Source organism: Mercenaria mercenaria, chromosome 14 (assembly GCF_021730395.1).
Source record: "Mercenaria mercenaria strain notata chromosome 14, MADL_Memer_1, whole genome shotgun sequence".
NCBI lineage: Eukaryota > Metazoa > Mollusca > Bivalvia > Venerida > Veneridae > Mercenaria > Mercenaria mercenaria.
The window spans coordinates 29,422,516-29,435,916 of NC_069374.1; the positions used below are offsets into that span (position 1 = coordinate 29,422,516).

Genomic DNA, 13,401 nt, shown 5'->3' on the forward strand with positions numbered 1-13,401 from the left:
CTTATGATGGTGAAAAACTGTTGCAAGTTTTAAAGCAATAGCTTTGATAGTTTATGAGAAAAGTTGACTTAAACATAATACTCAACCAAGAAAATAATTTTCTAAGTCCAAAAGGGGCAATAATTATTGCAAAAAGCAGGATGGAGTTATGTTGCTTGCTGTACAGGGTCAGCTTATGATGGTGAACAAGTGTTGCAAGTTTCAAAGCAATAGTTTTGATAGTTTAAGAGAAAAAGTTGACCTAAACATAAAACTTAACCAAGAAATCTGATATTTTCTAAGTCCAAAAGGGGCCATAAATCTTGCAAAAAGCAGGACGGAGTTATGTTTCTTGCTATACAGGGTCAACTTATGATGGTGAACAAGTGTTGCAAGTTTTAAAGCAATAGCTTTGATAGTTTAGGATAAAAGCTGACCTAAACATAAAACTTAACCAAGAAAACTGATTTTCTAAGTCCAAAAGGGGCAATAAATCTTGCAAAAAGCAAGATGGAGTTATGTTTCTTGATGTACAGGGTCTGCTTATGATGGTAAACAAGTATTCCAAGTTTCAAAGCAATAGCTTTGATAGTTTAGGAGAAAATGAGACCTAAACATAAAACTTAACCAAGAAATCTGAAATTTTCTAAGTACAAAAGGGGCCATAAATCTTGCAAAAAGCAAGATGGAGTTATGTTTCTTGCTATACAGGGTCAGGTTATGATGGTGAACAAGTATTCCAAGTTTCAAAGCAATAGCTTTGATAGTTTAGGAGAAAAGCTGACCTAAATATAAAACTTAACCAGGCAACGCCGACGCCGACGCCGACGCCGACAACCACTCAAGTGATGACAATAACTCATCATTTATTTTCAAAAAATCAGATGAGCTAAAAATTGCAGTCATGTAATATAATGCTTGCAGATGCTCGCATAGAAATTAAGTTTGCGGATAAATCTTGCTTCGAAGGCTTGCACAGGGCATTCTGCAATCTTAATACTATTTAAGATTGCGATTAGCTTGTGATCCTGTAACCTTTTTCAAACTCAGATCAATGATACGTATAAAAGGGAGGTAACACATTTAACCAATTATTAAATTTTTTTATGTCAAAATACGTTGTTTTAAAAATATTGTTCCTGATTTTTAAGTCTTTATCTCCTGATCACAACAAATAATGTTTCATTGAAAGTGCGAAAGTTTTATGAACTGTGCAATTTGTCAATTTAAAGGGAATTCCTATAGTTTTTTATGCGCATCTTTCTGCGCAGCCGGCACTTTCAATGGAAAACTGAACTGAAGTCATCATTTGTTGAAACATGTTACAGACAATCTTAAATATGAGGAATTTTGAATGAAATAACATTTTTGATAAGTAAATCAATAATCAAATGTTGATACTGGTTTATGTTGTATTGACAAGTATCATGCCTGACAGGTATCTTGCTATTTTTGTGGTTGTGTTTTCACATCGCATTTTAGTACAAAGACAGTGTTGTTCATATAATGTAAGATAATTGACTTAGTACTGATGAGACAATATCACCTTTCAGATTATTTAGTATTCAATTATAGAAAGAATTAAGAATTTTTTAAACTTTTTTTTTTAACTTTTAGCAGACATACATGTAATCAATTTGGCCAGGTTCGCGCCATTTTCGTCCGAACAGGTGTTGTATTCTAGCGGGCTTAACATAAAATTTAGCCTGGTGACCCAGACATTTTTAGTCATTTTTATGCTCACAATACAATTATCTATACACAAGAAGAAAAAGAAAAAATTCTATGAAAGAGTTTTTTCAAAATTTAAAAAAATATTCTTCACTATGGGTATTTTTCATTGAAAAAAGTTCACAAAAGTAAATATGAAATAATTTTTTTTTTTCATTTGTACCCATTATTGTAAGGATAGAGTATTACAAATATGACTATGATATTAAATAAGTATATAATAAAATCTGTAAAAAGAAAAAACCGTATTGTGCTGCCTGGATGAATATTTTGTTTGGTATTTATAAAAAAGCAGAAAATTATGAAAATGTTGAATAATCGCTGGCAGTTGCAGCAACAGTGGGTGTGTTCAAAACAATTTTTCACAAAAACAAGCCTGGTGACCTATTGTTTTTATTTGTTCATTGTTTTCAGCACAAATTTTCCTATCATATATGTGAATTTAAAAAAATTCTATGAAAGGAAAAAAACTATAGGAATTCTCTTTAAAGAAAGTACATATAAAATTTTTAGACTCTCAGGTTATTTGGATTGCTCCCACAAATGCCCAATCTTTCAGTGATTCAAAGTGGTGTGGTTGGTTTGGATGAATGGTTCTGATCAGTAATGTACTGTAAAATCATTTAATTTCGTGGACATAAAATTTCGTGGTTTTGGTAAGAGTTTCGTGGGGATATGAATTCGTGGATTTCAACTTTTGAACATAAAATGAATGGGAATTTCACCTGTTCGTTGGGATTTAATTTCGTGGATAATCCACGAAAATTAGTCCCCCACGAATATAAATGATTTCACAGTATTGGCCGTTTGGATGAGTGGTTCTTATCATTAAATAAATGTCTAGTTTGTCTTGATGGTTCAGACGAATGGTTCCCATCAGTAATTCAAGGGCCATAATTCAAAAGTGCCTCGGTGGATATGGCTAGTTATCAAACTTGGCCGAAGTTTATGGTCAGACACATTTTGTTCAAGTTTGGTGAAGATCGGATGAGAAATGTTTGACTTAAGAGTGCGGACAAGATTTGTGACAGACACATACACACAGACAGACACACAGACTGGAGTAAATCAAAATGTCTCCCACCCCACTGTGTGGTGGGAGACATAATTAAGCTTGCCATTTTGGATTGGGTCTACTGCCATAGTATCCAAAATGTATTTCCTAGATATTATCAATGTATTAACAATATGCAAATACCATGTAAATGATGAGAACAATACCTTGTGACTTCTTTTATCAAAGTCGATTAAATTGTCAATGATGGTACTGAACTAATCAAGGCAATTGTAACAAAACAGAAAAGGCTGGTAATCAAAATGAAACATAAAAAAATCTTTCTGCCACAGAAATTTTGGTTCCCGTTTCATTATAGGCACTGCAATCAATAAAATCGCCAAGTCAGTTATTATTACATTTTTAACTTGTTTAGTCTCTGTGGAACTGGTTAATCATCTAGAAAGCACGAGCAGACTGCCAATGATTGGTCAATACTAAAACAACACTGATGCTTCACAAAATGTGCTAATGTGGCAATCGACTATATTGGTTTTAATTACAGAGGCTCGGCATCATTTCACTATTGGTTTTGTATATGCCCATAGTGTATGTTTGTTTGTTTTGTTGGGTTTAACATCACACCAACTCAATTACAGGTCATATGTATATTCCTAGCTTTTGATGGTAGAAAAAGACCCTAGGTGCCCCCACTGGGCATTATTTCATCACAGGTGGGCATCTGGGAGAACCACTGACCATTCATAAGCCAGATGGACTGCTTTCTCAAATGAAAGAATAAAACACCCCAAGCAAAATTTTAAACCCGAACGTACGCGTATCAGTGAGGGGCAAGTAATTCAAAGTCAGTGTCCTTAACCACTTGGCCACGGACACCCAATCCATATTCTTCATCTCTTCTCATCTCTTCTCAAGAATATATAAACATTCTGAGATTTAAACTGGTCTGGTGTCGGCTAATCAGATGTATTTAAATGAGGCTAAAAACTTGGTACAAACTTTGTTAAAAATGTACACTTCAGTAAAAATTATTTTTAAATGGAAACCAGGGTCTCCTTTTATGACAACAACATCAACCCATTTTCTATTGAAAACTTTTTTCTAACAACTTACAATAGCCTTCCTCAGAAATAAACATTTTAAGGTGTTTCTATTTTCAGCTCAAGTGGCCCCCAAACAGTGCCAACTGCCCTCATTTGAACAAAATGAAGACAGGACCTTGTAATGATGCTACACACCAAGTTTGACAAGATGTCCAGCAAGCGGTTCATGAAAAGAAGTTGTTAAAAGGTATTTCTATTTTTTAGCCCTGAAAGGGGCCAAGTGCCCTCATTTGAACAAAGCTGAGAGATGACTTTTTTAATGATGCTACAGACCAAGCTTGATGAAGATCCATCAAGCAGCTCATGAGAATAAGTTGTTGAAAGGCTTTTCTATTTTTAAACTCTTGCGGCCCCTAAAAGGGGCCAAATGCCAAGTTTGAATAAATTTGGAAGATGACCTTATAATGATGCTACAGACCAAGTGTGATGAAGATGCACCACATGGTTCATGAGAAGAAGTTGTTTAAAGGTTTTTCTATATTTAACTCCAGGGGCCTATTAAACGGAGCAAGAACCCCATTTGAACAAATTTGAGACAGGAGCTTACCAGGATGCTACAGACCAAGTTTTGTGTAATTCTGACCAGTAGTTTCAGAGATGTTTTAGTAAAAATGTTGAGAACAAACGCCAGACCCTAATAGCTCACTTTGAACCTTTGTTTCAGGTGAGCTAAAAACAACACCAAAAAGTATACACAACAATAAGTCTTTCCAGTCAATTATTGTGGAACCTAGTTTATTTCATGGAGAAACACGACTAAATAGATTCTGTCAATCAATAACTTTACATCAACGGGCTTATTATTACTTGTCATTTCCCAATGTCCACAGGGACGTTTTTAATTATCTCCTTCACCCAACTTCGAATAAACACTTTAAATGTGTCTACCTGACGTCAAAAAAGCTTGTGAACATGTTTTTCACAGTTTCTGAATTTCCAAACAAAGATAAAAAATTCAGCATTCAGACCGACAAATGCTACCACATATATGGCACAAACAGTTTAGTCAATTATAGGTAGAAGCACAAGACTTCTAATTTATAGGTCTTGGGTATACCTGATAACGCATATGTTCCCAGTTATGATAGGCTGAAGAGAATACGTTTAAAGTCATTCACCCGCCATCTCTTATACAGTCATGTAGGGAATTTGTCTATTTGTCTGTTATTTATTAACCCTTATCATGCTGGACACAACTGATTCTGCCTTTACGACCAGTGTAGATCATGATCAGCCTGCACGTCTGTGCAGACTGATCACGATCTGCACTGTTTGCTATTCAGTCAGTATCTTTTTGGTAAGCACCCCTTTTAACAGTTAATGGTACTGCCCAGAATGAAAGATGGACAAGTTCATTATAGAAATTTAGCAGTTTAAGGATTAAAATCTGCTTCAAAACTGATCATGGGATCATTTCAAATTCATTCAATTTTAAATTTCGAAACATTTTTCCACATACGGTATTTAACGTATTACATGAGAGTCTTTGAATAGAACACACTAAATCTCTGTTATTTTCACTTCAAATTGCTTTCTAAATTTAGCAAAAGAGATTGAAAATTTGCAAGTTTGCACCGGCCGAATTAATACAGAGAACATAAAGAAAGCAAGAAGCTGTAAAAATACTTTTTATTAGCATGATAATGGCTAACTGAGAAGTGACCCTTCCCTCTGAATAAAGACCACCTGTGAACAAGGACCACTTTTGCTTGTTCCGAAGAGTGGTCCTTGTTCACAGGTTTGACTGTACACTTCAGAAGAAATTTTTTAAAAAATCAGAAAGATTGAACAACTCAATAGAAAAGATCAAGATCACAAACTTAGAGCATGCATAAACTAGCTTCAAACAGCAGTAACTCTAATACAATGTATCGCCCTTAAACTGCCAGCTTGAAAGCTTACACTGTATATATGTAAGGAAGAAATGTTCCTATAAAATGTTCTCACTGTATTAGAGAGGAAGTGGTATTTCACCTTGCACTTCAGAAATTAAAAAACAATACTGAATGGCATTTATTCTTTACACAGATCCCAAGAGCAATATCAAAATGGTAATAGAAGTTTGGGAAAAAACACAAGTTGGCTGAATTAAAAGTAAATAAAATGTTTTTTGATTGAGATGTGAGGAAGACAATGATACAACTCTGCAGGAAGATATGAGCCGTGCCATGAGAAAACCAACATAGTGGGTATGCGACCAGCAAAGATCCAGACCAGCCTGCGCATCCGCGCAGTCTGGTCAGGATCCATGCTGTTCCCTAACAGTTTCTCTAATTCCAATAGGCTTTGAAAGCGAACAGCATGGAGCCTGACCAGACTGCGCGGATGCGCAGGCTTGTCTGGATCCTTGCTGGTCGCATACCCACTATGTTGGTTTTCCCATGGCACGGCTCATATTAAGTATTAAAATCAATATCAGTAAAAGCACTATGTTTGCACTGGGTCCCCTATGGGACGGCATCCATCATCTACGGTGAGGTAAATAGCTGGAAAAGTTGTCCCAATATTGATTAACGGGAAAGAATGGCAGGGTAAATTTGCTCATTTTTCTGTCTCACAGATAATCCAACAGTACATCATTTCACGCCCTGTTTGATAAAAAAAGGCTTTAGCAGCCGTCATAAAATAGGCATCAATATCTGTGGAAATGTGATCTCCAAAGCCATGAAATATGGCGGTAATAACAGAAACTGATCTTTACACTTATGCTCTTATTTGTTCTGGCCCAAAAAAAAGTGTCTTAGAGAAACTTGCTTTGACAGGAATTTCTTATACTAGCTGTAACAATGGGGAAATGAGAAAAAATATACAAGTTTAATAAAGGAACTTATAAATAAAACCATAGAAAGATCTTGTACAGCTTGCTGTCTCGCATTTGAAAAGTAGACCTAGGCTACTAAAAGCTGTCATTTCACGATGTTGAAGACATGCATAGAGTTCAAAAGTATTCAGTACATTCAGGTTCCTGAGAAATATGCTTTACATTTTGTTTGTTTGTTTAGTTGGGTTTAACGTTGCATCAACACAACTATAGTTGATATGGTGACTTTCCAGCTCTGATGGTACAGGAATACTCTAGGTGCCCCTCCGTGCATTATTTCATCACAGACGGGCATCTGCAAAGAACCATCGACCTTCTGTAAGCCAGCTGGACAGCTTCCTCACAATGTCATGAAGAATGAAGCTAGAACCCACATTGGTGAGGGGGGAAGTGATTTGAAGTCAGCAACCTTAACCACTCGGTCACGGAGGCTCCATATGCTTCTCAGTTATAAATGGGAATAATCTTGACACAATGTTAGCCAGAGTTAAGAAGCTATGGGATCAGGTCATGAGGCGGAAAACTTGTGTGAAGTTTCAAAGCAATTGGTAAAGCAGTCTTGACTTTTTATGCGCAACTTTGTGAAGTAGACAAAGACGCCAATAAAACTGATAGCTCTATCAATACTCTAGAAACATTATAATTGAGTCGCACCATCAGAAAGTTAACCAACATAGTGTATTTGTGACCAGCATAGATCCAGACCAGCCTGCGCATCTGCACAATCTGGTCAGGATCCATGCTGTTTGCTAAGTTCAAAGCCTACTGCAATAACAGAAACTGTTAGCGAACAGTATAGATCCTGACCAGACTGCGCGGATGCGCAAGCTGGTCTGGATCCATGCTGGTCGCAAAGTTTTCTCATTGCACGGCTCAATTATAACTGACGGAGAACTAATGTAGATTCATTACTGCGTCAATAACAAAATTTAATACACAAAGATAAAAAACAATCTCTCATTCACCTTATCATTAAAATTTAAAATACCATGATTCATGTTTCATGCATGAAATAGCTGTTCTAGTTAAAAACTTGAAATTCAATCCAAACAAAAATTTAAAATTACAGTCCCTGTCAAATGTGAAAATCAATCACTGATATGGATTAAACCACAAAAGAACAGACAGTAAAACGATAAAATAAAAAACTTTACTAAAATGGGTAAACATTCAAGATCAAAATGACTGCAATAAATTCACTAGTTTGAAGAGCAGAAAAGCTAACACTGACATTTTTATCACAAACTTACACACCAGTGCAAGCAATATTATATAATAACAGTCTGTTTAAGAATAATATAATTAATGAACATTTTTTTTTGTTTCTTGCTTTGGGTTTAATGCCATTTTTCAACAGTATTTCAGATATGTAATGGTGGGCAGTTAACCTAACCAGTGTTCCTGGATTCTGTACCAGTACAAACCTATTCTCCACAAGTAACTGCCAACTTCCCCACTTGAATCAGAGGTGGAGGACGAATGATTTCAGATAATGTCTTCTATCAAATCGTCACAGAGAACATACGCCCCACCCAGGGATCGAACACATGATGCGGCAATCTGTAGACCTGCACTCTCCCTTAGAATTGAGCTAAGTGGGCAGGCTATATCAATGAACAAGATCTGTAGAAGAGCAGCGGTGCTCAACTTAACAAAAAAATTTGCCACTTAAAAATATTCAAATAAAGAATAACAATGTGTCCATAGAATGCTATGTGACATTAGGAGTCAGAAGTATGATTCCTGTGAGTAAAGGCATTTTGAAAGAGAACACATATATTAAGAAGTTATGAATGGAAAAGAAAAATGACCAGATATATTTATTTCAATATAAAGTTATTAAATATTGCAACATTTTGTTACGCTGCAAGTTTGTACCAAGTTCTTTGAATATTTCTAGTCACAAGTAGTCCATATTTAAATAGTCCTAATCTTTCTTCCTTTCTTCATTCCCTTTCTCATGTGCATCTTGTTTTCTTTTACACAAATGCGTTCCAGTATGCACGTGTAGCAAAATCAGCATGCTAGATAAAAGTGGCTGCATAAAAAGTATCAAAAAGAGACAATGAAAAAAGCATAAAGAAGTACATCCAGAGGGTTATACCTTTCTTATATACATATGGGACAGACTGGTTGACAGTTTGACAGACTTACACATACTACTATTTGACTGGTTTAAACTCACTGTGACATACCTTTCATAGACAAAAGCTGCTGTTGAGACATGTAGGACCATTACCTGTAAACTGTTTGTTGTTAGTATAGGACATTGCTATGCTGACTCATCTGACTTGAACCTTCAGCAGACTGTGTCTATGGACAAAGCAGACTGCAATGATTTGATAGGCTGTAACCCAACATCAGTAGAATTGTGTCTGTTGAATGGACAGGATAGAACACTACCTTCAATAGACTGTGTATGTGGGTTGGACAGTTCAGTAGATTTTCTCTGTGGGTTGGACAGGCTGGAATCTCACTTCAGTAAACTGTGACTGGGTTGGACACTGATATGGAACTTACCTTCAGTAGACTGTGTTTGTGGGTTGGACACTGCTATATATGGAACCTTACCATCAGTAGACTGTGTTAGTGGGTTGGACACTGCTATGGAACTTACCTTCAGTAGACTGTGTTTGTGGGTTGGAAACTGCTATGGAACTTACCTTCAGTAGACTGTGTTTGTGGGTTGGACACTGCTATGGAATTTACCTTCAGTAGACTGTGTTTGTGGGCTGGACCCTGCTATGGATCTTACCTTCAGTAGACTGTGTTTGTGGGTTGGACATTGATATGGAACTTACCTTCAGTAGACTGTGTTTGTGGGTTGGACACTGCTTTATATGGAAACTTACCTTCAGCAGACTGTGTTAGTGGGTTGAACACTGCTATGGAACTTACCTTCAGTAGACCGTGTCTGTGGGTTGGACACTGCTATTTATGGAACCTTACCTTCAGTAGACTGTGTCTGTGGGTTAGAAACAGCTATGAAACTTACCTTCAGTAGACTGTGTTTGTGGGTTGGACACTGCTATGCTGACTGGGATCTCCATCATCACCAAAGCAACAGCGCCAACACCAGTATGTGTATCTGCCTACATTTTACATCTGGACTGTCCTAAAAAATGAATGATAAAAAATGATTAATACAATATCATGCCTGTGTTTTCTTAGTCAAGAAAGAGCAGTTTTTAGATGATATCATAGTGACCGTAAGTCCCAAACTGAATTATCAATGGTAACAACTGTGTTTAGCATAAACTACTGGACCCTAAAAAGAGCCAAGTGCCACGATTTGGGCACACTAAGGAAAGGATCTTACAATAATGCTACCGACTAAGTTTCATGAAAATCCACTTAGTAGTTCACAAGAAGGTCTTTTAAAGGTTTTTCTATATTTAGATGTAGTGACCACTAAAGGGGGCTAGAGCCCCACTTGAACAAAATTGGGTAAGGACTTTATAAAATTGCTACTGACCAAGTTTGATGAAGAACCATTAAGGGATTGATGAGAAGAAAACATTTAAAGATATTTCTATTTTTAGCTCTAGTGGCCCCTAAAAGAGGATCAAACACCACCATTTATATAAATGTGGGAGCAAACCTTATAATAATGCTACCAACCAAGTTTGATGAATATCTGTGCATGTAGTTGTTCACAAGAAGAATTTGTTTCAAGGTATTTCTATTGTTAGCACTAGCAGCCCCTAAAAGGGACAAAATGCCCATTATGAATAAATTTAAGAGAAGACAATGATGCTACAGACCAAGTTTGATGAAGATCCATCAAGCAATTCATGAGAAGACATTGTTTAAAGATTTTCCTATTTTTAGCTCTAGCGGCTCCTGAATGTGGTCATGTGGAACATGTGTTTGAATAAATCTGAGAGAGGACAATGCCAGAATGCTATTGACCAACTTTGGTGTAATTCTGCTCAGCCTTTTCAGAGGACATCTTTATGTAAATTGTTGACGATCAACGACAGACCATCCATCTACAGTAATGACTCACCTTGAACCTTCGGTTCACGTGAGCACCTGACATATGATAATGATTTTAAAATTATTGGGTCTGATAGTCAAAGTTTAATAGCACTAAAATTCTTCAAATGTACAGACAACAGTCTATATTAATTATAAGCAATCTGAAAAAAAATACAGGAGTATAAAATAATGTGACAACAGAAAAAATGTCTAAAGTTTTGAGAAATTTACTGTTTTTCTAAGAATCCTGAATGCAACATTTTCTTCTTCTGAAACTAAAGCCGAAATTTGCTGGCTTCCCAATAAGAAATTGGCCCATTATTTGGCAAACTATGACATGTAACTCCTATAAATTTACTTTTTTTATACAACTTAATCAACACTCTCCATGTGACACATCTGAAACACTAGGTGTTCAAGTAAGTCATACATGAAACAGCTAGATTCTTGTGAAATGCAACAATTTCATAAAAAACCCTTTTTATTAAAAATTCCCAGTAACGAAAAAAAGCATGCTATTTTTTTCCCAAAACTTTAAGCCAAATGACAGTTCTCTTCATTATAATTGAGCCGTGCCATGTGAAAACCAACATAGTGCATTTGTGACCAGCATGGATCCAGACGAGACTGGCGGATCCATGCTGTTCACTAATGGTTTCTCTAATTGCAATAGGCTTTGAAAGCGAACAGCATGGATCCTGACCAGACTACGTGGATGCGCAGGCTGGTCTGAATCCATGTTGATCGCAAATGCACTATGTTGGTTTTCTCATATCATTTTTTTTCTTGGGTATATAAAATTCTATATCATTATAATCAACAACAGCTGGACTACAGTGTCAATAAACAGATACCACGATTTAGGATAAAAACTGACATAAACAATTATTTTCACAAAAGAAATATATCAACCGTCTCTACCTTTATCTAATCCACACACTGCAACAACTGGTAAGAATTATAGTTTGAAAATTTCAGTAGCACTGTTAAACTTGCCACAATAAGAAATTCTTGCCACAATAAAAAAAATGTACATAAATTCTAACTGATAAAATAAAATTTTATTTCTTTTCATGTCATAAACACCAATAATATGCCCAATATTGGTCTTTCATCAGAAAAGATAAATATAACTGCTTTATCTTTTAAGATCAGTGCAAACAATAAAATTTAAACGAAGTGATTTCAATAACGAAATTTCAACAAATTATCTGGGTGCGGGTATTCATTACTTGTTTACAACTGCAATAAAAGGAGTTGCTTTTTTTACACTGATTTGTCAATTTCACAGAAATGAGAGTGGAAATGCCTGCATATAATACATATTATATCACTAATTCCAATAACTATTCAATTGTGAAATTACCCTCCACCACTGAAAAAAAGTGTCTTTTACTTGTTACTGTGAAATCATCAAACTTTGTGGGAATGAAATAAACAGCCTGAAAAGCCAATGAAGCCTAGTCAAGAATGTGTCAAATAAGCTGAAAGTCTTACCAATGAATCAGAATAAAACATTTTAATGTTTACAATACTCATCAATTTCATCTACTGTTTCTGGTATTTTTACGTTTTTAACTTTACAGTTAAAATTCTAGAAGGGGCAATAAAATGAAAATGATTTTGTTCTGGTCTAGCTGGGAAAACATAAAATGGTTCTGTTTGATTATTCTCCCATGAGTACATTATAAAATGAAACATGTGCTTGTTCACTGCAAAAATCAAAGAATGACTAGTTAAAACATATTCCCTAGCTCCATAAAATATTCAGTATCACTTAAACAAGAGGACTAGGTTAGAAAATAGATGTCCTACAAAGAGTTAGCAGTAAAGACTACAGGGAGATGTTTGTTTAAAGTTTGTCTTAAAATTTTAAACTGACATAGTTCTGGTGATTAACACACGAATAAAAAACTATTACATGCATACTATGTATCTCCGAATAAACATCCTAGCTGCACGGGATTTCCATTCTGCAAAATGGTGGTGTTTATGTAGGCACTTTTTTTACTTCATGAGCATGTGTAAAGGGACTGCACTCCTGATATTGGCTAAAAATGATCTTTCTTTAAAACTGAAGTTTGGTCATATTATGAACAGTAGAATGGAACTAGATATGTGTCCATAGGCCCACCTTCCTGCCACTGTATAACCATGGTTTTATGACATTAGGTGAAATATTGTTTATGATAACTGCAACATATATTTTGAGCACTTCATGTGTACTTTTACTAATTCAAGGTCATCAAGGACCATAACTCTGGTCTAGCTCAGTTGAATCCCAAAAAGAACTAAAGTGCACAAAGTCACATGCTGAACAACATTCATACATGGTTTCATGACTCGTTGTGTATTTTTTCCTAAGTCAAGGACCATAATGGAACACTAGGTGTGCAACTTCATATGCTATGTAACAATCCTGTAACATTTTACGACCCTAAGTCAAATACTTTTTGAGATGGAGGCAACACAAACTTTTATGTCCTTTAATGCTTATTTTTGACTAAGTGAAGGGCCGTAACTCTGACTGAGTGAAATCCAATTTAAAACACTATAGGTGCACAACGTCATATGCTGAATGGCAATCCGGTGAGGTATGATGACTGTCGGTAAAATACTTTTTGAGATATGCATGGCACAAATTTTGATGGATGGACAGAAAGATGGATGGACAAACAGACAGACAAGGGCAACTCTAAAATAATACCCTCCTCCCCAAAATTATGGAAGTTCAAAAATATTAAATCAAGAAGAAGAAGAAACTTGTCCGA

General features: G+C 35.8%; 1 protein-coding gene across 7 annotated transcripts in view; it reads right to left on the bottom strand.

Annotated features, from left to right (window-relative positions):
* The window catches only part of LOC123526728 (calmodulin-binding transcription activator 1-like), an 80,896-nt gene that overhangs the window by 51,313 nt on the left and 16,182 nt on the right, over positions 1–13,401 (bottom strand). For 6 of the 7 annotated variants that reach the window (XM_053523142.1, XM_053523141.1, XM_053523140.1 and 3 more), the window contains exon 2: positions 9,645–9,764. In XM_053523142.1, the coding sequence (XP_053379117.1) occupies positions 9,645–9,702 (58 nt within the window). In that variant the 5' untranslated portion in view covers positions 9,703–9,764. Of the gene's footprint in view, positions 1–9,644; positions 9,765–11,551; positions 11,822–13,401 lie in introns of those variants that run through there. The other variant, XM_053523138.1, reaches the window with a different exon arrangement.